We start from the raw sequence: 25854 nt of genomic DNA on the forward strand, positions 1-25854 counted from the left end.
AGAATTAGCTTTAATAATAGAGAGAGATTAAGGTCAGAAGGAACCATTAGATCATGTAGTCTGATCTCTGCTATTTTACAGACTGTTTCATCCTGTCAGCCCTCTATTGAGCCCAGTAAGGGCTTATCTACAGTCAGAAATCAGCTATTTTGGAATAATAATGCCTTTTCTTATTTAGCTTAAGCCACTAGTTGAGATATAAAGGACCAGCACTCAGAAAACATGTTAACTGAGCAAATTTCATTTCAAAGTAATCAAGATAAAATATGGAATCCCAGTGTCATTTGTAATCGTGTTCAGACTAGAACTGCATTCCAAGATTCAAAAGGAGGTTTGTTGCAGTCTCTTCACCATCCTCAAAATTGTCACTAGAGACAAAAGTGTGAGATATTCTGGTTTCCTTTCTAGCTTAGTTTTAATGTTGAGTGTTTTACACTCGCTCCCTCACCTTTCCACACGCCACACCAAGGAAATAAACTTTACATTGAGAGAGACAGAGACTTTGCTCCCTACAACTCAGTCTCTCACTCACACACAAAAACGGGAATGAGCGCTAAATTGCACAAGCACGTCAGTCTTCATAACCTCTCCCACCTGGGGTGAATGTTAAGGGTCAAGGGATTGATGAGTGTGTTCCTGTCCTCTCAGTCCCCACCATGGTGGGAGGTTAGAGCCAAGGCTGAGGAAGACAGGGATCAGTGTCAGGTCTGGGGAATGAAAAGTCACAGACTCCTCCCACCGGGGAGGGGAGGGAGGGAAGAGTGCCAAGACTAGGGAGAGACGGAGGGAGCTAAAACTTAGTGCCTAGGCTGAGGTGAAGAAGAGAAAAATCTGTCTCCCACCCCGCCCCCCACACAGGGTTAATCTTTCTGCCCTTCTCAAGGGAGCCTTTTACTGCCCGTCGCCCTAAGAGACAAGGGACCCATCCCAGCAGCCCCGGGGGGAGGGCGGCGCGCTGGCCGTAGCCCCCACGGTGCCTGGCGAGGCCTAGCCCCAGCTCCTGCCCCCCACCCACCAGACCGCGCCGCCAGCTGTTCCCACCGGCGGGGCAAGGAGCGAGCTCGGTACCTTCTCGGTGCTGCCTGCTCCATGCTGCCTGGCGGCGCGCTGAGCCCAGTCCGCCGCGGCGCGGGTGTCGCTTGACAGGACCCCGCCGGCCTCACTAACTCCACACAACTTTCCAGCAGCTCTGGCCCTTTAAATGCCGCTCGTCCCCTCCCCACTCGGCTCCGCTGCCTGACCCTCACACAAACGCCGCCACAGCGCGATCTAATCCTATCCTGCTTGCTACCTCAGCGCCGCCCCCTCCCGCCTTTCATTGGCTGCTGGCGCCGCACAGACAAAGATTGATTGGCTGTTAATCAAGTCGCTCAGATCCTCAGAAAGCGGAAGAGAAAGTCCCCCCAGCCAGGGCTGAAGTGGCTTGGGGAGGGCGGTTTGTGTCTTGCGAGGAACGAGCGGACTTGCGTCCGGGCGGGGGAACAATGGAGTGCTGATCAGCCTAGAACCATTCCTTCCCAGCATGCCCTGTTCCGCCCGCTTCCCAGCTGTGGAGCGGGGCATGCTGGGATATGCAGTTTCCAGGGCAGCAACAACTTGAGAGCATTGCTCTGTGTTCTGTCATCTGACACCAATAAGAACAGCCTAGCTCCAGCTGCCTAGATCCCTCAGCCTCCCCTCCCAAGTCATGTGCTCCAGCCCCCCTACTCATTTTCGTTGCCCTCGCTCAACTCTCTCCAATTCATTCACATCCTTCCTGTAGTGGGGGGCCCAAAACCAGACAATACTCCAAATGTGGCCTCACCAGTAATGAATAGAGGGGAATAATCACTTCCCTCAATCTGCTGGCAACAGTCCTACTAATGCAGCCCAATATGCCATTAGCCTTCTTGGCAACAAGGGCACACTGCTGACTCATATCCAGCTTCTGGTCCACTAACCCCCTGGTCCTTTTCTGCAGAACTGCTGCCTACCCAGCCAGTTCCCAGTCTGTAGCAGTGCATGGGAGTCTTTCATCCTAAGTGCAGGACTCTGCACTTGTCCTTGTTGAACCTCAGACTTCTTTTGGCCCAATGCTCCATTATATCTAGGTCACTCTGGTCCTTGCCCTCCAGCATATCTATCACTCCCCACAGCTTAGTGTCATCTGCAAACTTGCTGAGGGTGCAATCCACTCCATTCTTCAGATTATTAACGAAGATGTTGAACAAAACTGGCCTCAGGGCCCCTGGGGCATGCCACTTGTTACTGGCTGCCAACTAGACATCAAGCCATTGATCACTACCAGTTGAGCCCAATGAACTAATCAGCTTTCTATCCACCCTTAGTGAATCCATGCTGCCTGTTCCTGATCACCTTCTTCTCTTCCAAGTGCCTCAAAATGGATTCCTCGAGGACTTGCTCCATGTCTGGGGACTGAGGTGAGACTGACCGGTCTCTAGTTCCCTGGATCCTCCTACTTCCCTTTTTTGAAGATGGACACTATTTTTGCCTTTTTTCCATTGTCCAGGACTTCCCCCAATCGCCACAAGTTATCAGAGATAATGGCCAATGGCTCTGCAATCACATCAGCCAACTCCCTCAGCACCCTCAGATGCATTGCATCCGGCACCTGTGTTTGTCCAGCCTTTCTAATTAGTCCTGGTCCTGTTCTTTCACCACTGAGGGCTGCTCACCTCCTCCCCTTACTGTGCTGCCCAGTGTACCAGTCTGGGAGCTGACCTTGTCTGTGAAGACAGATGCAAAAAAAGCATTGAGTACTTCAGCTTTTTCCACATCATCTGTCAATTGGTTGCCACCCCCATTCAGTAAGGGGCCCACACTTTCCCTAACCTTCTTCTTGTTGCTAACAGACCTGTAGAAACCCTTCTTGTTACCCTTCACGACCCTTGCTAGTTGCAACTGCAATTGTGCTTTGGCCTTCCTGATTTCACTCCTTCATGCTCAAGCAGTATTTTTTATGTTCCTCGCTAGATATCCGAGCGAGCTTCCACTTTGTGTAAGCTTCCTTTTTGTGTCTAAGCTCACTAAATATTTCTGTTAAGCCAGCTGGTCACTGGCCATATTTGCTATTCTTTCTGTACATCGAGATGGTTTGTTCCTGTGCCCTCAATAAGGTTTCTTTAAAATACAGCCAGCTCTCCTGGACTCCTTTCCCCCTCATATTAGCCTCCTAGGGGATCCTGCCTGTCTGTTCTCTGAGGGCATCAAAGTCTGCTTTTCAAAAGTCCAGGGTCCACATTCTGCTATTTTTCTTTCTTCCTTTTGTCAGGATCCTGAACTCGGCCATCTCATGGTCACTGCTGCCCAGGTTGCCACCTACTTCTGCTTCCCCTACCAATCCTTCCCTGTTTGTGAGCAGCAGGTCAAGAGGTGCACAGCCCCTGAGGGTTCTCCAGCACTAGCACAAGGAAGTTGTCCACTACACAAAGAGGATGGAGCTAGGCTGTTCTCAGTGGTGGCAGCATGGGCGGTTCATGAATCCCTTCCACCTGAAGCCCCACCCCTTCTGCCCCATCCTATCAGAGCCCCCACCAGATGGCCCAAGCACCAGGCTGGCTGGGTGGGCCCAGTCAGTGCCAGAACACCCCAGCACCAGTGCCGCGCAGCCTGAGTACACCCAGAGCCTGTGCCCCAGGACTGTCCTAACCCACCCTGGCCCCAGGCTGGCTGGCCCATGCCCCAGCACCGCCTCACCCCGCCCAAGCACCAGCCCATCCTCCCTACATGCCGGAGTGCTGCCAGCTCAGCCAGCAACAGTGCTGACCCAACTCAGCCCCAGACTGGCTGGTCCACCCCAGTCCCCGGAGCATCCCCAGCCACACACCCAAGGCCCGGGCCCACGCAGCACTGACACAACATGACCCAGCCGGCCCAGGCCCCGGGCCTCCATAGCACCGACACGACACAGCCTGACCAGCCCTGGCCCCATGCCCCCGTAGCATCAACATGGCTGGCCTGCCCCCATTGCCGAAGTGCCCGCTGCCTGCACTCCAGCGCCCATCTGCTTCAGCAGAGAGGGCCGCCACTACCAGAATCATGTGAGCGGGATACAGCATGAGGGGGCGGAGCATGGGCGGGGCCATGGCTGGCTGTCAGGGAAAGCTAAGCCTTCCCGGGCCTTACATACCTGGCGCCCATGGGTGACAGATAACACAACAAAGAGCAATGGTCTCAAGTTGCAGTGGGGGAAGTCTAGATTGGATATTAGAAGCTTTTTCACTAGGAGGGTGGTGAAGTACTGGTATGGGCTACCTAGGGAGGTGGTGGAATCTCCATCCTCAGAGGTTTTTAAGGCCTGGCTTAACAAAGCCCTGGCCTGGATGATTTAGTGGGGATTGGTCCTGTTTTGAGCAGGGGGTTGGACTAGATGATCTCCTGAGGTCCCTTCCAACCCTAATCTTCTATGATTTCATGCACTTAACATTTTTAAGCCTGTATAAATTTTAAGCAGAAACTTTCCCACAACTTGTAACTTTAGTGAATGTATTGCTTTTGCTGTGCTTCATAGCTTAACTGAGGTCATCTAAGTGCTAACATTAGGAAGAACAAGCAATTCGCTTAAGTGGGGTGGGAGGGAAGAAAAGAAGCTATTAATGCCACATTAAATTTGCACATTTAAAAAATGGATATGCAAAAATCATTGCCATACAAACTAATTCTGTTGCACATAAGTACTCTCAGTGATTACTGTACATGTAAGTTAATATATATATGAAAACCACTGTAAAACTAGACCACACACACAAGTCATTGTTCCATAATTATTTGTATAATGGTCACACGTATAAAGGCCAAGAATCTGAGTTTTGTATAACAATGTAATGAAGCTGATTTTCCCAACCAGGTTGACCTTTCCCCCCTCTGCACTATAAAAAGTCCCAGTTTTCAAGGATAGGAATATTTGATTATGCCATAAAAATTACATTGTTGGGGGTTCTATGTTTATTATCTCATGGATTTCTGGATCAAGTATATTCAGGTTATAAACTGAAGGAAAGAGAAAAAACACATTATTTCCTTACTGTCACCCCTGCAATCTCAATCTGGAAGCTAAGAGTGAAGTTTGAGGTATGGTAGTAAACAGGGCCTAACCAGTAGCCTTCAGGAGTCAGTGCTAGAAATTGTTGGTCACTTGCTAGAAGCCAGAAGAGCTTGCTAATAACTACCTTACTGTTTAACAGGTTGTGGGTTTTTTGGTATAAGAGTCATTATAGCCAAATAGAACCCTTTTGAAATTGGAAAGATTATAGTGTTATGGATGAATGGTTCCCAGCAAGTGTATCAGAAACTTCACTGAAAATGATGGGTATGTATGAGTCTTCCATTCAGGCTAAATGAAGGAACAAATACAAAAAGGTTTCCATTGTTTAGCAATAGCTGAAACAATAGGAACACCCAAAAACTAAACTGGATGCAAACTGTGCAAGCACACATGCTGGGGATTGATTTGGTTGCAGCTGTGTGTCTGTGTAAGCAGCAGCTAGAAAGCAGCAAAAAAAATCAGGAGACAAAAGAATCACTAGTAGTGTGGTCCTTAGAGAATGATTTTTGAGTGGAGTGCTGACTGGAAAGGCAGGTTCAGAATTGTGAGCAAGGCAATTGCTTTCTGTCATTTCATGTTATATTGTATTAAAAGAAACAGAACTATGTGTACATTATTTGTAAATAGACAGGAGCGCATCCAAGAGATACCTGACTCATCAATTTCTCCTATTAACAGAAACAACTTGTTTCTTGACTGGGAGTAAAAAGATTTACCCAAAAAAAGTGAATCAAAATTAGGAGTTGTTTAAGAAGAATTTATTAGATGGCCAAAAAGCCACGATTCTACAATTAAGAAAGAGAATGACTTTGGCTAAATGCCTATCCTGGTTCAGTGGAAAAATAAAAGCAGCAATTAGAAGTAAAAAAGCAATATATATACACACATAAAAATGAAAAAAAGAGGGGAAATAAAAATCAATATAAATCCAAAGATATGAAATGTAGAAAGTTGATAAGGGAAGCTAAATTCACCAGGAAAAAAATAATTGGGTGGAAAGACTAAGGAAAATAAGGAGTTTAGGGTTTTTTTTAAAGTATATTAGCAACAAAAGAAATCCTAGAAATGATATAGTCCTGTTACTTGATGGAGATGGTAAAATTCTTAGTGATAATGCAAAAGAGGCAGAAGTGTTCAGTAAATATGTGTTCTGTTTTTGGAAAGAAGCAGGATGATGTATTCATATAACTTGATGTAGTATTTTCTAGTCAATTAGTAACAAAGGAGGACATTAAACATCACCTACTGTAGGGATAAATATTTTTAAATTATCCAGCCTGGATAACTTGCACCCAAGAGTCCTAAAAGAGCTGACTGAGAAGCTCTCTGGCCTTTTATTAAGTTCTGGATTACCTGGTATTCCAAGAGACTGGAAGGGTACTAATATGCAAATATTCAAAAAGGGCAAGAGGGATGACATAGGTAACTATAGTTTGATTAGCCTAACATTAGTCCTGAGAAAAATAATGGAAAAGCTGATAAGGGATTCATTGATAAAGAATTAAAGGATAGGAATATAATAAATGCCAATCAACATGGTTTTATGGAAAAAATTTCATTATCTGACAGTTATCAATTTGGTTGAAGAAGTATATTACTACATCTACACTGGTATCTTTAATGTAAGTCTGGTCTTTGTATTACAGAGTTAGGTTGACATAAGACAACTTATATCAACCCAACTATGGAAGTGTCTACACTTACATTTCGCTCCCACTGACGTAACAGCACCACAATGCCAGCTTAATACTCCCCCTCCATGAGTGGCATAGAGTCAAGGCTGATATAGTTAGGTCAACAGTGTTAGTGTAGACACTGCATTGTTGACTGCTACTGGGTTTCAGGAGCCATCTCACAATGCCCAACACTGACAGTACAATCAATACAAGTGCTCCTGGTGAGAATGCACACTGCCAAACACAAGGAGCAGTGTAGACACGAACAAGCAATGTAATTGCTGCAGATGTTATATGCAGACATAAGTTAGGTTGCCTTAATTTTATAGTCTAGACATAACCTTGGTATTGCATTACATTTTTAGTAAAAATTGATGATATTGCATGTGATTTACTAAAGCAAGAATGGTCTAATTGACAGATTTTAAAAAAATAGGGGAAAATCATTGAACTGTTTCTTTTTTAGGGGAATTCTGCAGGGATCGGTACTACACCCAACACTATTCAACATTTTAATCAGTGATCTGCAAGTAAATGTAAAATCACTGCTGATAAAATTTGCAGATGACACAAAGATTGGCAGAATGGTTAAAAAAAAAAATGACCCGGCTGTCATACAGAGCAGTCTGGATCACTTAGTAAACTGGGTACATTTATACAAAATGTGTTTGAATATAGCCAAATTAAAAGTTATACATCTTGGAACAAAGAATGCAGACCATACCTACAAAATGGGGGACTGAATCCTGAAGAGCAGCGACTCTGAAAAAGACCTAGAGTTCATTGTGGTCAAGCAACTGAACATGTACTCCCCAAAGTGATGCAGTGGCAAAAAAAATATTGTCTGTATGGAGAGGGAAGTAGTGAATAGGAATACATATGTGCAGAAATTGCAAACTCTTCAGTTTTACATTTTTAAAGGTGTTACTAACAAGTATTTAAAAGTGAGATTAAGCCCAACTGTTTCCTTTTTAAAAAGTTACTCACAGACATAACATAGGTGTGTTAGATTTTGATCAATACATAATATACAAAGACCTGATCTAATGCCATTAAAGTCAATGGAAAGAAGCCAATTTACTTCAATAGGCATTAAATGCATAAGTGATATGCTTTAACTAAAAATGTGTAGTATTTGGAATAACTAGTTTAACATGCAAATTGTTTCCTTGTCTTATGTGTTGCAGGTGTCTAATAGTAAACTGGGATTTTGAAAGTTAAGAAAGAGGCCTTGGATAGAATTCGGTCTTGTTTATACAGAAGATAAGATAGAAAAAGTACAGGCAGAAGTGGTTCTATTGCCTAGAAGGGAACAAAAGATCCTAGCTATCATGTCTAACATGAAGTAACCTTGCAAGCTTATCTAAGAATGTTACGTATTTCCTTAACCTTGTCAGTCATAAAAGCCTTATAATATCTAGTATATTTATAACTAACACTGACAACTCAAGTTTGGCTCAAAATTTAGCTTTGTTTAAAAAAAAATGTTTACTAGAGCCTAAGAGTAATAATGTTTCCATTATTTTTTCCTGAACTACATAGAAGTTTGTTTTAAACAAACATTCCCTGCAGTGTTTTTACAGCTTAAGTATTGTGATGTAAAGAGAAATGGACCATAAAAATGTGGAATTGACCTTATTGACTTTCTTTGTCTAAGTTGTGATACAGAAAGTGAACAAGCAGCAAACTTAGGGCCAGAGTCTGACAACCTTTATTCCCATTGAAATCAGTGTGGATACTCACAGAGTAAGGTCCTACTCAATGCAAGGAAGGGTGGCAGAGTAAGCAATTAGTTGGATTTCTAAAGTTTAGTTACTACCTAATCTAAATTACTTAAATATCCTTACCTGCAGCATTAATACTTTGGTTATTAGTTTGTTCATATCAGATTTAAGTTGACTGATCATTCAACTTCAAGTCTTAATTCTATCTGCTATTTTTCATATTATACTACAGTATATTAAACACCTCTGAAACAGAATAGGATGTATATTGAGCATTACTGTATGCAGCTAACTGGAAAAGAGATACTAATCTGCACTACAATGATACCAATTGTGCTCTTGATATTTAAGGGTCACCATCAACTTGGTTAATCCAATTTTTGTATGGAAAAAAGTTACCTCCTATTGTCAATGGTAGGACCTAAGATTATTATGAATTTGTCTATGCTAGAGACATTTAGCATGCTAGGAGATACTTTTTCCACCCCTTAGTTGCTTGTTTCCCTTCACAGTCACACACAGAAGTCCTCTAATCAGTTACCATCCAGGCTGGAACATTAAATAATAAGTGGTATTTAATATGAAAAATATTGGTGTTTGTGTGGAGGATAAAAACAATATACAGGAGTTAAGGAATGACTAATTCTCAATGCTTTTTGCCTCAGCTGTTTGTGTGAACAAATTTCATTGGCACAAATGGTGGGCTGTCAACTCTGACAGCTGTAATTTCTCAGAGCTGACAACCCCTTCAGCCAATGAGCCTCCTTTAGTTCACTAGCTGAGAATTCACTCTTTACCCTTCTATGTTCCCCAGGCCTTTGTCCCTTCTGTTCCTCCTGCAATGTCACCTTTACTTTGCCTAGTATCTCCTGTCTTACACTGCAGACAGCAATCCAGCAGCCAGCTCAGGGAGTCTGAAGAGGATATGTGGCAGGGGCATTGATAGAAGTCTGGAGATTGGAACTGGGCATTTTTAAGGGCAGCACTTGGTATCTAGTTAGTTTCATTTTTTCTCTTGTATAGAAGGTCATTTCCCACTGTTCTTGCTAACTTTTCACAGGACAGCTGGAGGAAAAGCATTTTTTTTTTAAATATATGAAGTATGGTTGTAAGGTCACAACAACAGGTAGGGGGAACTAGTAGACTACAGTGTTCTTTTAACTAATAGCTACAAGGGAGCTCATTATATACCTTGAGGTCTGCGCCTTGAGCTACTAAAATTGCTTAGAGCTAGCCCCAATTGTGGGCCTAGCCTTTGATGAAACCCTATCCATGGTTCCACAGTGTCTCTCTCACTTGTCTCACAGTAATTGACAGTTCTCTGGACTGTCAAGTCAGCAGAGCTGCCAATATTCAGTTTTCCCTTTGAAAAAAGTTTCCTAGATTTCTCAGCTGAAACACCCCAACATATCTTAACTCAAATCAGAATAAGCTACTCATGCAGCATGTAAATTAGTTACTTTTAAATAACATGAATGCAACAAAAACTTTTCACAAAAAAGTTGCTATTAAACCACTGTTTCAAGAGTTATTGTAAAGTAGCAATTTAAAATTATGGCTATGTCTGCACTACCCCGACAGAATCCCCTACTGTAGACACGGATGACACTGACAGAAATCATTTTTCCTGTCTGTGTAGGAACAACAGCTCCCCGAACAACAACCTTCTATCAACGTAGCTGCATCTACATAACGGGTAGAGATGTGGGTTTTCACACCCCTAACCGACATAGCTATGCTAATATGGCCTTTAAGTGCAGGCCAAACCATAAACACAACACAGCATGGAAAGCAGAAAAAATACACAATATATATGATACTCCACAGCACTTACATGTGCATACTGCTCCTGACTACAGCAGGAGTTGCTCACCTCAAACTGCCAAACCAGCACTGAAGCGCCTTGTGAAACCTCACTACTTTACAGGGACGCAATTTCACAGAACTCCATTTTATGAGATGCTAGTATCTATACAACCAAAATAAGCTTATGCCCTTATTTCAGCCTTCCTGGATTACATTCAAATAGGCACCTAGAAATAGGTGTCCAGGTTCTCGTATCATTGTATGTGAGCAAGTAAGAAGCAGTCTCTGGTGATTAAGATGCCACTGAAGGGTATCCCTGGTGGCAACAAAACTCTTAAATAGCAGAGTATACACAGATCACAGAGAGTAATGTTTAGCTGAAATTCCAAAGTCAAACAAAAACAATTGTAAAATATGCTGAAAGTTAGCATCTAGAGATGTTGCAGTCCCTACCTCACTCAGGACCAAGGTTTTTAAGGGGCGTTTAAACTCCTTCTTCACAAACTGGTGTTCTCCCTTGATGAAAGTACCTGACTGCTAAAAGAGTGACTGACTAATTCAATGAAATAGGAGAGAGTTTATCAGGAGACATGCTCCCTATTTTAGCCCACGCTGAGTTTAGCAAAGGGAACTCTTACAGTTGTGTCATAAGTAGACAAGTTCTCAATTCTCTTATAAAGAAGGAGGATGACAACAGGGCTCTTTCCTACCTGAGGAACTTTCCTTACAGGGACTCTAGGTTTCTATGCTGCTACACCAGGAATGTTCAGAATCTGCCATACACAAAAGCCATCTTTCCTGAGATGAACCACTCTCCTCAGTTTAGAGGATTGAACCCCTGTGTTTTCCTCAGATGCATCCCTGGAGAATACAACTAATATTAAGGTCAGGTCTATGCTATGGGTGCTACAGCAGCATATTAATGGTGTAAGTAGCTGTGCCACTGTAATGCCATAGATGCTTTACACTACAGGGTTTTCTGTTGTTGTAGGTAATCCACCTCTACAAGTGGTAGTGGTTTGGTCAACAGAAGACTTCTTCTGTCAGCCTTGTTGCATTTACACCAGTGGTTAGGTCAACCTAACTATGGCAGTCAGAGGTGCAAATTTTTCATGCCCAAGGTGTCATAGCTATGTCAACCTAACTTTTAAGCATAGGCCAAGCCTTAGCTCTTGTCTGTTCTAAAAACCTTTGCTAGTATAGCTATACCAGCAAACCCCCCTATTGGAGGCACAGCTTATACCAGCAAGAGTTTTTGCCAGTACAGCAGGGGTGGCCAAACTGCAGCTCATGAGCCACATGCAGCTCTTTACAGTTAAAGTACGGCTCACAGAGCTCCCCATGCTCCCCCCATTCTCCGCCTACCAGACTGGTGCAGGGTGGTGAGGCTAGGGGCTTCTTCCCATTGGGGAGGGTGGTTTTGGGGCTTCAGCCCAGAGCTGGAGCCCCAAGACCACCTTTCCTCCAGGACTGAAGCCCCTAGCCCCACCAGCATGCCACAGGACTGAAGCCCTGAGCCCTGGCAGCCATGCCCTGGCTTTCGAACTTCTGAAGATTGTTGTATGGAGGATCAGTACATTTGGCCACCCCACCAATATAGCTTATACCAAGTGCCTGAGCAAAATAAGCTCTATCAGCAAGAGGACTTTTTTAACCTCTATCTGCAGCTACACTAGAGCTTTTGCCCATGCAGAAATATCCTTAAAAATAAGAAATTATCCCCCTAACAGACGTTACTAGCAGACCTGACCTTAATCACTTTAAAATTTAAACGTATCACTCCTTTTGTGAGCATACATCATGTTTCCATGTCCTCTAAATAAGATAGAATTCAATATTTGGTGTAACCTTGAACAGGAGGATTCTGGAGTTTTAGTGCCTCATCCTTGAGCTTGTCATTAATTCTATTGTCTAATTTGCTTATTTTCAGTGTTTAGCTACTTTTATCCTATTGGCAATAATTTGTAATCCTTTAACATTCATTCATAAATAGAATTTGCCTTATTTGAATACCAAAAATAGTGTAATGAGAAATGGACACACAGAGTGCTTTTTAGAGGGGGGAAAAAAGGAATATAAATCTCAGTGTTTGAATGCATGTCTGACTCCCTTTCTGTACGATGGATATCTTTTCAACATTTATGAGGTTTTCAAATAAATGGGTGCCTAAAGTTAGGCTGCTACGTTTGTTTTTGGGCATCTAAGTGGGTCTAATTTTGAAGAGTGCCAAACACCCAAAAGCTCCCTGTTAGATGCCTCAAAAGTGGCTTTAAAACCCTGATCCAAAGCCCATTCAGACACCATAAGCCTAACTTTTGGCACCAATTCGCTGAGTGGAAAAAAAACTATCCATGATTCTCCATTATTTTCCAGGAATTCAGCAATTTCATGGAGAGGTTAAGTTTTCTACATATCTCTACAACTTTGAAATAATAGAGATACTGGAAATGCTGATAACAGCCTGAGTATCTCTGCAGGAGTGGGTTACCTTTTAGGGCTAGGGCACCTCTCAAAATTGTACATAGTTTGCCAGTCATCCTATTTGGTTCCTATTTTTACATGCCATTGAGAATGCTAGTGATTAGTACAATATTTATTGCTATAAGTAATAGCTTGTTCCCATTGTTTTACTGTACAACCATGTGCAAGAAATAAATAAAGCTCTACATGTATCAGGGCTACTACTTTGCAAGATGTTGCATAGATTATAAACTGGCTTCCTGGGAAGAGGCAGCTAAGGAGCTCTGTACTTAGGTCTGCCAAAGCTGATACGGCAATCACAAACATGTGTTGTTACACTTCTTATGGATCATCTCCACATGGTGCAGCTGTTGTCTTAGCCAAAGAAAATGCAGACCCAAGGGAAACAAATTTAATTCAGCTAGGGCGACTTCAACTAAAAGAGTGTTTTAAGAAACAGGTGTCTATGGTTGTTTGTTGCAGTCTTCTTGTATTGCTAGGAAGTCTGTTCTAAATCCTTGCGCCTATTAGTCATCATCTCTTACATTGAAATTTTTAGATAGTGTCTTTCAATGGAGGTAATGGATTCCAGAAATCTTGTTTGTGTATGTATGTGTAATTCAGCATTAAAAAATCCAGAATAGCATTAACCAAGTTCAGAAGTTGTAGTGAGCCTTGTCACTGTTATCTGGGTTCTTCAGCCTTACATTTTGTGAACTCAAATGCATATATTGGGCCAGATCCACAGCTGGTGTAAATCAGCAACTGACATCAGCTGAGCTGCACTGATTTACATCAGCTGTGGATCTGGCTTTCTATGTTTAGTCACTACCATACGTGTCACTTGGGTGGCAAAAATAATGAGTGTCCCTCAAAACTAGTCTGTTTAATCTACTAAAAAAATATTAATTATAGTTCTGTTTCTGGAGGGGAGAGCTTATCCTACATATTTAAGATACCATCTCCACTTTTGTTCTTCATTTCTTCTGCCCAAATGCACATCAGATTGGGAAATATTAGTAGGCAGGCACTTAGTAGCTCCTTTGGTAGCCTCTCCAGCCTTACTGCTTCCCTTTTTTGGGGAGGAAGGTGCTGTCCATACAGCATTGCCCCTGAAAACCCCTCTGAGTCCAAGGGAAGCTTTCATACCCTCCCTCTTCCACAAACATCAGGCTGCAGATAATATAAACAAACACCAGATGTTACCACAGACTCTTCCTGCTTCCCTTCTTACAAGGCAACCTCCTTAGAACTGTAGAAGTCCCTGACTCTGTGCTGCTATATTAGCCATAATACCATCTTCCCAGACTGCCTTACCCAGCTATCTTTTAGGCTTCTTCTCAGGCTGTCCCTGGCCTTTAGATTGGATATCTAGAGCTCTTGTTAGTTTCCTTCTCTTGCGTGAAATGTTGGTCCATTGACATCAATGACAACATGAATATTAACTTTAGCAGTGCCAATATTTCAGCACTTGTATAGCTCACTACAAATAGAGGAAAAACTCCTACCTCTTCACTCACCACCAGACAACTGTAAGCTCTTTATATCTGTCTCCTGTTTTCCCAGAAGGCTTTGCTTCAAAGCCTATGCCTCCCATCAGTCATAGTAACTACCACTCCCAGAATTTCACTCATTCTGCGTTGACACCAGAAACCAGATAAATTTGGACCTGGATTATACCCTGAATGCTATCAAGCTCTATGACAGTGAAGGAAGAAAATAACCACCTTGGAAATACCTGTATACATTGGACTGAGTGTGGAGAAGCAGCTGCAGAAGGAAATATCTGTTCTCAGTGCAGCCATTACTGACATGTTCACTTTTGACCATATATTCAAGTATCATGTTTAGACATTTGCATTTGAGAAAGAGTTTTGCTACATCTTGAGTAGGATTGTAATCATGCTGCCACCTGATGATAACACTAAGCAGTCCTGGTGCAGTGAACTGTAGAAACTTAAATTTAAGAATTGCTTTTTGCTTTTCAGGACAATGGAATAGGGTTGCCACCCATCTGGTTTTTACCCGGACAGTCCAGTTTTTAGCTTCTGTGTCCGGGTGTCATTTATGGTTGCCAGGTGCCTGGTTTTTCAACCGGAAAGTCTGGTTGAAAAAAGGACCTGGCAGTGTCTGGTCAGATGTATTGACCGGACACCAAAAGTCCAGTTACCATGGTGTAGGGGGAGGCACCAGGTCATTAACCCATGCCTGCCCCTGCTCAGTCAAGGCAGCCTCCTACCTGCAGGCAGGCTCTTTGTCAGGCTGCAGCAGCTCCCATACCAGCCCCAGAGCAGAGGAAGCCCAGCTGGGAAGGGAGAGAGGGAGGTGGAGATGATCCAGCAAGCGATAGGGAGAGAGGGGAGAAGAGCAAGCGATGGGGGCCCAGTTACCAGCAATTAGAAAGGTGGCAACCCTAGAGTTCATGCTTTGGTTGTGCTTCAGAGAAAGGCTGAAATCTGTCTACTCTGGATGCCTTCTGTTGACTGATTTTCAGAACATCACTGGCAATTTTCTAGAACAGTTATTTTCAGGCTTATTTGATTGTGCCCCCCTTCTTTTGGTCTCTAATACTTTACATCCCCCTCTCCTGTCACACAAGTACATACACCGATTAAAAAAAATCAACATGCAACATTCAAACAGAGCATTTAAGTATATAGTAATGTAAATTTTTAGTGCAATACTGCTTACTTGCATCACACTGTTGTTACTAGTGTGATGGATGCGCCTGTTTTTTGAAACAGAGCAATTCCATTCCGGGCTGGATGCGAGACACTATCCAAAGATCCTCTTCTACCTTCAATTAAATGTGCACACTGCATTGTAGCAAACGGATTAACATACAGATGGCAATTACTTTGTATAATGCTATGCAAGCTTAATAGAAATCTGTCAAAATGCACAGCGCCATCTGAGGACCAGATATGTCTGGAGGAATCAGCTTTGTTAGTTATTAATTGCTGTAGGTAAAATGTGTGCAGTACGTTTTTTTTCCCTAAAGCTTCTCCCACACATCCAGAATACATTCCATGCCCCCTCAGTTTGAGAACGTCTGTTCCAGGAGGAGGCCTGGCCTTTGAAAGATCTTTATAATTACAGTAATTTACAAAATCGATGAGTACCTCAAAAATAGCAGGAAAAATAAGATACCTTTAGAAACTAGCTGGATCAACCTCCAAATGAAGATCAAGGCCCCCTTTACGGAAGAAGAAGAAGAATGTAAGCACAAGTTACAAACGGACAGACACTCTGTAACCACAGTCTCCTGGGAGACAAAAGCACCAGTGGGACTAGGCCAACCATAAACATGAATCTAAATGAGCCCTTGAAATATTATGTGCCCTTTCTTTTTGGGAGCCTATACCAAACTTTCACTTGTGATGCTACAGACAGTTGTCCATTTCCTTATGGTTTTAATTTGATTCCTAATGATGAAATCTAAGACCATCCTGCCTAAAGTTGTGTTTTTATTGCCTCCCCAGTTGCCTGAATTTAGGCCATCTCTCATCTCAGTGCAGCATGGGACTGGAATTCTGCATCTCAGACTTTCATTTAGCTATGATTTCACTAGATCTTAAGAGGTTAAACAATACTGTGCAGACCATGTCTGGCAATTTTCATGGAACTGGATACAGTGCCCAGTTTGAGAAATCTTCATCTGCTTATAACACTATTATTACTATGTAGTCAGAAGAGATAATTAGCTTCTACAGTGTGGATGAGTTGAGAATATAGTAGAGGGAGAAACTTGAACTGCAGGAGTATTTAGTCAGTGACCTTGTTCAGTTACCAAAACAAACAAACAAAACAAAAAACTCAATAACACCCCTGATGACTGAACTACTCCAATCACAGAACTCTAGATAATATTTTATCTCTGCTAAGAGACTACCAGTGGCCAAGGCCCCATTCCTTCTCCCAGCAGAACATTTCTGCATGCGTATGAAACTCTGACGTTGAAAAAAGGCAAGTCTAAGAAGCACTGGTCAAAACAGAAAACTATCCTTTCATGATGCTAACATCAGCAGGTTTGCAATGTAGGCAACTTCATTGCTAAAGAGACAAAAGTCCTGGGCTGCCAACAAAGAACTAGAAGAGATGAACCTCAGATGTGTCCACTTTTAAGTGGAGTTAGAGAAAAGTATTTGTGTCCCTAGCCCCAAGACCAAGTTTTGTGGGGGAGCACAAAAATATTCATTTTGTCCTACATCACATATAAGTCACATTAACAATTTGTTTTTAAACCACAGTGCTTCATCAGGATATTGATTCACATGATGTGCGGCAGACTCCTTGGGACTTCACCTTACTCTGGATCATGACACATCACCTTACACCTTACTCACCTTTTGGGACTCCTTGGCTTCACCTTACTCTGGATCATGACATTAACCGAGTGACATGGTACCTGTCCTGTACAAGCTTATTTTTTTAGGACTTTGCACTTTATTGGGAGGCTGTGTGGCCTTCCTCCGAGCCAGAGGGTGAGGGGCCACTCTCTGTGCCTGAGGGGGCGGAGCCCGTCCTGCTCATCAGAAGTTGAGAGGTGTAACAGGAAATATAGAAGGCAGGGGCCCCAGCTCACTTGAGTGCGAGTTACTGGAGGAGATGGATGCTTTTTACCCCTTCTAGGGGCTGGCACTCAGGGATAATTCCTGCTAGGCTGAAGACTGGGCACAGCTGCTGGAGCCAACAGCTGATTGAAACACTGAGGAGCTCTTGGGACTACTGCTGTCTATCTATTCTGGGCAGATGGAGAACTGTGATGGACCCAGGTACCTGGGAAGGAAGTGGCCTGGGGCAGCTGGCCCTTGTCTGGCTGCATTGCTGCCAGAAGACAGGATGGTGGTTTTGGTTGTCCCACTGCCAACCCATGGGTGGAAACTTCTGCCCCCTGTTAGGGCCCTGGGCTGAGACCTGGTTGAACAGGGTGGACTGGGATCCCCTTACTCCCTCCCCTGATGCTGCCCCTGCCCGTGGGGTGGCCACTACCTCACTGTGGGCCAGAGCCTGGATTGCTGGCCCTGCCCTGCCAAGAGGCCAGAACCCTGAAACAGATTGCTGGTCCTGCCCTAACATACCTGAGAGCCAAAGTCCCTTTAGACTGCTTACTAGCTCTACCCTGCCTGAGGGCCAGAGCCTCAGACTGCCTTCTGACTGGCTAATTTCCCTATCTCAGGACTGAGATCACAGCTATGTAGTGATGTGGTGTGGCTTCCTTCTGAGCCACAGGGGGAGAGGTGACTGCCATTGCACTACACTCTTGCATAGAGATTTTTTTCATGCAAGCTCTCACAGCCTGTCTTGGGCAGCCAGACCAAGTGGTCAGAGTCTACAGTCACGAGACAGGAGTCGAGAGTCAGGATACCAGGAGTTCAGAAGCAGGAGGCAAACTGGAGATCAGAATCAGACACCAGGAGCAATCCCAGTGGTTCAGGCAGCTTCCTGTTCTTATTGCTGGCTTAAAAAGGCCAGCGGGCCAATCAGCTGCTCTGGAACTCTGCCAATAGGATCTCTGGGATGGAGCCTCAAACTGGGGTGGGACTTGATGGGTCCTGGGTAAGCAGTTGTCAGCAGGCTGCTAGTTGGAGCATAGCTGCTTCTGTAGATCTGGGTTTGAGACTTATGGGTCACATAAACTATGTTCTCCCATCTGTATTTTGTATCGCATTTTATTAAAGGAACTGATCTTTGGCTTAATGTCTCAATATTGTCAAGATATTGACAATGCATGGTAAAAATCTGTGGAAAATAGGGTAAAAACATTTATTTCAAAATCTCCAATATGATTTTTGTAATCTCTATTGGCCATTTATTGACCAAACAATCCCTTTCAACTACTATCACATTGTTTGAGAGTCCAGTCTCTCAAAAAAATGGACTATTTTAATCTGAATTGACTTCAGAAAATGAATAACTACATTCAAAAAATGGAATTTAATTTTAGGAAACCACAGCTGCAATAATAAGATGGAAATCTGACACGCTCTAGGTTAAAGGTGGTGAGGATTAAAGGTATGGAATTAGAAAAAACCTTGCACTGTTGAACAGAATATACCACATAAATCAATGACTAACCTTGGCTAGGCTTTGCCTTATAAAAGTATGCAGCATTGCAGCTTCACAGTTATCAGTATTTGTCATCTTGAGCACCAGTACAGAGACACCAGATGCAAAAGAGAGGCCCAGAGGGAAAATGGGGGATGATGAGAAGAAAGTTAATAACTTCAGTGACAATGTACACTATTTTGATATGAAACAGGACTTCTGTAATATTTCAAGGGACATATACATATATATGGACAAAAGCTGTTGGAAATATGCCTTTGACTTCAAAATGTGCCTGATTAAAAAATACAGATAAGAATTAAGTAGACAGCAGCTGGAACTTTGATTACAGTTGTGTTTTCTTCTGGATGTTTATTCCTAGATCACATGTGCAGCTGCTTTTATCTACTCTTTAGAAGTTCTTGTGGATTTGGGGAACCATTAGCTGTAAAGTAAACATCAGCTCCATTCCATTTTTATATGTCTTCTCCCTGACATTAGGCAAAACAAAAACACATTAGTCTAATGCTGAACTGGATCAGACTTAAATTGTCTACTGTAGCTTTGTAGCACTTCAGTCTCTGCCCATGATATCATTTTTACTTACTGGTATACATCTAAAGGCTCTAGAAATAACACTTTCTCTGGAGAACATGGAATTTTCTTCTTTATCCATTTTAAAATGAGCTGACTTTAAGTATTCCTACACTATCTATGGTACTCACGTGGTCACAACTACCATTCACACCTCTTAGGTTTCAATATCCGGCACTTATTTATTAACGTATAGACGTTATGCTTTGAATAAAATAGGACTGCAATTTTGAATCTGTTGACTTATTTTGTTTTTGCTTCTTGGGGACTATAGAAAGGTCAGAGTTAGCCTTCATTAACCTTAGCTAATGAACCTTTGCTGTACTCTCATTTTTAGATCTCAGATATGTGAGAGATGCTGCTGAGGCAATGGACAGTCATGCCAACTCCACATAAAACAAGTGCATTGCAGACCGCATGTGTGTGTGTATATATATATAGCAATGATTCACTTCTCACTCCTCATACAACAGCCTTCCTAGGCTGATAGAGTGATTTGTGATTCAGCTCTCTGTCTAGACTCTCCAACAGCCCTCTACTTTCAGGGTAAACAAAGAGTCCAAACTCGAGATAGCATTTGTCCTTCTCCAGGCTCAGGAATCCCTCAGGCTTCCGTGGCTTCAATAGTTTCTTCTTTGGCCCTTCCCAGGCTCACTCAGTAGTCCTTTCCCTACCAGGATCTGTCTTGGTCTCTCCCCTATTGATGCAGGTAGGCTTTCTCCCAGAAGCTTCATCCTGGAATCTCTAAACCAGTGGCTCCCAACTTTTTTGAGTGAAAGCCCCACTAGTTAACACTAAGTAAAACATTCACCTCCCCCTCCAATTCACCCCCTCATCAGCCATAAACACATATAACCCCTATCAACACATATAATGATAATAATAATAACAACACTAAATTACATCAATAATAATAATAAATTACTATTACCTGAGTAAGAAGCTACACCTTCTCTGTCGCAGCCACCACCGCACGCCCTGTGTGGCCCTACCTCATCCCATCTCTCATGGACTGGGGGTAATGGAGGCAGGCCCTGGTGGGTTTATGGGGGGCTGCTCCAGGCCCACACTGATGCAGGGCTTCTCCTCCGCTCCTGTCAAAGTGGAGCTCAGGGCTGCCACTCCTTTGAGGGGGGGCTGCTTCTTCGCTTCAGCCAGCACAGTGCTCGGGGGGGGGGCTGTGCTCAGCTGGCACAGAGCTTGAGGGGGCTGCTCCTCTGCTCCAGCTGGCATGGAGCTGGAGGCTACTGCACCCAGCACGGAGCTCAGCGGGGTTAAATGACCTTAATATTACTGAAGCCTCATGGATCCTCTGTAAGCTTTGGCATCCCCCCCTCCCCAAGGTGGTCCTGCACCCCAGGTTCATAACCGTTGCTCTAAACAAGGACTGGTACTAACACTGGTCTAAGAGCCCACACCAGTGGTGCATTGCCCTACGCCTCTTTCTTACCTTACTTAATTCTTCCTTGGTGTCCTTCTGTGCTCTGTCTCTTCACAGGCTCCTCCTGAGCTTAGTGTTCCTCCATCTCCCTGGGAGAGAAGCTCCACACCATGTTTCACCACTTTCCCAGCAAGCAGCTGCTCTCTACGTTGAGGAAAATCTGCTTTTTATGTCTCCCAGGAGGCCTGGCTCTAGGGTGACTAGATGTCCCAATTTTATAGGGACTGTCCCAAGATTTGGGGCTTTTTGTCTTACATAGGTGCCTATTACCCCCCACCCTGTCCTGATTTTTTTTAAAATTTTTTATTTTTTTTATATACTTGCTAGCTGGTCACCCTACCTGGTCACCTGTTCTATCTCTCAGTTGTGGGGAAGGAGAAACCAGGGACAAGTCAGAATTGGGACTTGAAGTTCATAAAGGTCCAGCTGACACTGTGACACTGTTTGCCAACTAAACTTTGGTGTCCTTCATTGTGTTTTTCAGATGAAACCCTATGAAACAAAATAAAAACAACAGAAGTTCTGCAATGCTTTTAACAAAGTTGTTTTTTATTCTATTCCTGTGTCCTTTGCTGCTCTGGGGGTTGGGATGGACAGCCCTGGGAAGAGGGGCCAAGAGCAATCGAGTACTATCTCAACAGCTAACAGGCCTCCATTCAGCTGTGACAGGTAATGGAGCCAGTTTTCTGAGCTGTCAAAGCTACAGCTGAAGAGAGGGCAGTAGGAACAGAATAAGGTATGAGCACAAGACACACATGGTTAGGGTCTCAACTCCTAGGGTGTCACACATTGATGTCAGTGTGTTAAATATTGTAACCACATTCTGTATCTTTAGGGACCATACTGTATGAATGTTTTATGTATTATTGTGTGCCAGGGATTGTATGCAGCTCTTGAGGGAAAGGATTACCATAGCTTCCCCAAGAACTTAAACCAGAGGGGAGTGAATACGACAATCCCAGAGATTGTAAACAGCTCCAGAGAAGTAATACCCCCAGTAGCATATATGAGTTGCATGAGTTTAAGGCAGTCCCAGGGGCGAGGTGAAGGACAAAGAAAGAACTTGGGAGATAAAGACTGAGTTTGGGAAAATTTAGGGTCCTCATTTTTATTCAACAAACAGGCAGGACCTTGAGTCCTAGGGAGACTCTAACCCTTGTTGAAAGGTTATAAAGATTTTGTCCAACTAGGTTCCCATAAGACTGATGCATGAGTGCTGGTATGGTTACTGTGGGTTTAAAGCTGTTCATTGTTTTTTAGGTTTTCTCTGAGATGCTTTTGCCCTGAAAATAAATGTACTTTGCTTTGGAAGACCTGGTAAAAACACTGTCATTGTCATCTGAGAGAAAGAATGGACAAGGACTGGCTTTTAGGCAGACTGGCTTACTGGGGATATCACACTGTAAGGAAGGGAGCTGTGCAGCCTTAAAACCCTCAATTAGGAGGGAGAAAGACACTGGTCTCCACTCAGGAGGTGACAGCAGGGATCCTGAAACCTTAAGTGGGTGTTCTCAAGGGACCCTGGAGGGGGAATACAGGTGCAGTTATCCCTGAAACAGTGACGTTATGGTGGCAACGTATGAGATCTATGACAGTGTGAATTGCCAGTAAAGTGCCCAAAGCAGTAAAAGCGCATACTGTAGACAGAAAAAGCATAGAGAAAAGTGTCTGGGTGGGAGGGATAGCAAAAGGAGACAGAAAGAGAGTTATGACCGGCTAAAGACATATCAGCTTCTGAGCATGTGCGCACAGCAAGGACTGTCTGTTCCTGCTTAGAAGAAATTCAAGCTGGTGGCCATGCTGCACTCTTTTGACTCAAGCTAGGAGGCATCTGCTCCCAACAAGGACTGAGAGGGCCTTTTTCCTCCTACAGGGCCTGCTGGTAATCAAGAAGACAGTGCTACAAATGGTTCCCCACACACAGCAAAGGAGTAGATGCGGCAAGGGTGAGTGATCCACAAAAGCGGAGATGCTGCAGTTTCAGAAGAAACTACATTAGTTTCAGAGAGAGATGGAGTGGCTGGGAGACTGAGAAAAAGAGCACCAGCACAAGGAAAAGAAGCATCAGCATGATCAGAAAGAGAAGGATGCCTAGCAACAGCACAAGCTCAACATGCAGAGACTGTGCCAGCAAACCCCTGTTTTGGCAAGTGGAGCCACCCCCCATATGTGGGAGGTGGCGTAGACTCCAAATTATTTCCTCACTTTAGGGACAGGGAAGACATGGATGTGTTTTTAATGCATTTGGAAGGTGGTATGAATTGAACTAGGTGGAGCAGGAGGACAGAGTGCTTCATCTGTCTCTGCTGCTTTCAGGGAAGGCCCAGAATCTTTCATGGAGGACAATGGAGGACAATAAAGATTATGGGCTGTGTAAATAAGCATTGTAGCTGAAATTTAAACTTGACACCCAAAGCATATCGGAGGAAGTGTCAGGGAGTTCAGAAAAAATGGGATGTGAACTATGCAGAGGTTCCAACACAAATTAAGGGGTATATAACAAAAGGGGCAGCTGGTTGGGGAGTCACCACTATTGATGAGGCTTACAGATTAATAAGTCTCAAACAATTCTATCCCCTCTGCCACCCCTCCCGACCTAAACCATGAAAAAATTCCCAGGGAAGTTTGCATAGCTGGGAAATTGGCAGATCTTTATGTGGACAGTCAGCAGGGGGTGCATAAAACATTCAAGGGGAAGCAGCACAAAGCTGACCCCCAAGGGGGAGCCTCTCAGAAAGGGGAAAGGTCTAAACCCAGACTTTTGGGGGAGTTGAACCTTAATAGGGCCCCTAAGAAGGAGAGCTATGATCTGGTACATTTTCATTGCAAAAAGCCTGGTCATAAAGTAAGATACTAGCCAACAATGGGGAGACAAGCAGCTAATGGTAGCCTGCAGTGGGTCCAAGTGGTAGCAACCCTGCAAGCAGCTGAGCCAGATCCTTCCCCGACACTCAACACAATAAACCGGACCATTTCAGACCCAAAAGGAGAATCAACAAGACATCCTTTCCAAATGAAGGTGAATATAAAAAGGGTCCAGGGGTGAAGAGACACGTAATCCCAAGTCATTCAGGTATGTCCAGAGGTGGTAGATCCCTCAAGAATCATTCCCAATAAACTCCCAGTCAGGGAGTAATGAGGCCCCTTTACAAATCCCAGTAATTCAGATCCTTCTTAAGTGGGTGACATTCAGGGGCCTAAGGATGTTGGGTATATTCACAGATGTTGTTGGTGAATGATCTAGAGTCCTGGCTCCAGTTCACTTGTACGGTTTCCCAAAGCAGAAAGCAGCTACCCTTGTCTCTGATCCAGGGCCTCAAGGTGACAGACAGAGAAGTGCCTGACACTGTGAGTCCGTGCCCTGGGGCAGAGAGGAGACCTGTTGATGATCGTGATATAGAGGAGTGGGCCCCAAGGAGCACACTGAATCTAGTATCTCAGTGGAGTTCAAGCAGGAACAGTTGTCTGACCCTTCCTAGAAAATCAAGGGTGGCTGCTAACCCCAGTCGGCCTTCTGACAAAGGGGGATCTCAGAAGGTTTCTCTAGGAGCGGGGGCTACTCAGTAGAGAGTGGATGCCCCTCCACAACATGGAACTGTGGGGGATATGAAAACAATTAGTGGTATCACAAAAGTACCAATTTAGGCAAGTCAGCCTGGCCCACAGTAGATATTTCTCAGAGCCTATGGGAATACAGTGCTTACTGCAGAATTTCTGTTGACTCTGGTTTTGAAGGTAGTGCAAAATTATTGTAAGTCCTGTGACCATCTAAGCGAGTGGAGAAATCCTGAGACAAGGGTAAGGCAGCCCTGATCCCCCTCCCCATCTCAAAGGAACCCTTTCAAAGGTTCGCTGTGACATTGCGGAGGCCTCAGCAAAGTAACCTGAACAGGGAAGAAATACATTCTGGTTGTAGCAGGTTATACCACCTGCTATCCTGAAGTGCTGGCTCCCTCCTTCATAGGAGGTTGATGCCTTTCTAGAAATGTTCAGTCAGGTAGTATTTCCCTGACACGTTTTGGCCAATCAAGGGACAAACTTTAGGTCTACCTTTAACAGTGTGGCTTTCTCCTTAAAGCTTGGAGACCTGGGACCAGCCATCTGCTCTGAAGGAACTGCTCCAGCCCACCTGTGCTGTATTAACAGCTTGGTTAGGGCTAGCTGGAGGACAGCTGATTCCCCTAGAAAGGGCAGCAGGAAGTTGCAATGAAGGCATGATATGGCTGCTGTAGAGAAAAGTGATACTAGGGGAACTGAGAAGTCAGAACCTGAAGGCTGAGCTCCAGCTACCTGAAGCCTGGGAGTGGTGACTGAAGTGGGATCCAGCTCTGGGAAGGAGGACTGGGAGCTCCCAGCCTAAGGGGCAGAGAGTCACTGAACTGGTGTTAGGGGCTGGAGGGCCAGTGTGTTTAACTAAGGACTGAGCAAATTGGACCTTAAGAAGGGGAATGTTTTAAATACTGGGGGCTGTGCAGTCCTTAGGTGGCCCTGAAGTGGGGGAAATGGGTAGGGTGCTAAAAAGTGACCTCTGTTTGTTCCCTTCCTATCCTCAAACTAATGGGCTGGGGAGAAAATTAAATGGAACCCTTAAAACTAAGTTGAAAAGTTGTGGACTACCACCCCTGTGACTGGAGTAGATGGTTATCTTACCTGTTTGCCCAGTGGGAGGCTCCTCAAGAATCCACAGGATTCTCCCCACTTGAGCTGCTCTAGGGGAGGAGGGTTTGGGGCCCCTTAGACCTAATGAGGGTGGAGTGGGAAGCTATGACCTCCCCTGAAGGGGAGTCAGTGGCAGCGTATGTGTTGACAATCAGAAAAACAACTCACTAGGCTCATGACATTTGCTTGGAAGATTCTAACTAAAGTTCAGGAGCAACAGAAACAGGTATGACTGTGCTGTGCATGCTTGGTCATATGGTACAGAGGACCAGGTTGTGGTGCTCATTCCAGTGTGGTGCAATAAGCTCCAGGCTGCTTGGGAAGGGCTCTTGAAAATCATCAAGCCATTCAGTGATGTGAACTGTGTGGGTGAGCTGTCTAACTGCTCACATCATCTGAACC

At 44.1% G+C, this 25854-nt stretch overlaps 1 protein-coding gene across 3 annotated transcripts in view; it reads right to left on the bottom strand.

Annotated features, from left to right (window-relative positions):
* The window catches only part of STK3 (serine/threonine kinase 3), a 269719-nt gene extending 268290 nt beyond the window's left edge, over window positions 1–1429 (bottom strand). The window contains exon 1 of one of the 3 annotated variants that reach the window (XM_067537086.1): window positions 1069–1426. In XM_067537086.1, coding sequence (XP_067393187.1) covers window positions 1069–1091 — 23 coding nt within the window. In that variant the 5' untranslated portion in view covers window positions 1092–1426. Of the gene's footprint in view, window positions 1–1068 lie in introns of all 3 variants that reach the window. The other 2 variants (XM_067537093.1, XM_067537099.1) reach the window with 2 other exon arrangements.
* Window positions 1430–25854: the final 24425 nt, after the last annotated feature.

The sequence above is a fragment of the Emydura macquarii genome, unplaced genomic scaffold (genome assembly GCF_026122565.2).
Source record: "Emydura macquarii macquarii isolate MOO-44397 ecotype Brisbane River unplaced genomic scaffold, CSIRO-AGI_Emac_v2 contig_383, whole genome shotgun sequence".
Lineage (NCBI taxonomy): Eukaryota > Metazoa > Chordata > Testudines > Chelidae > Emydura > Emydura macquarii.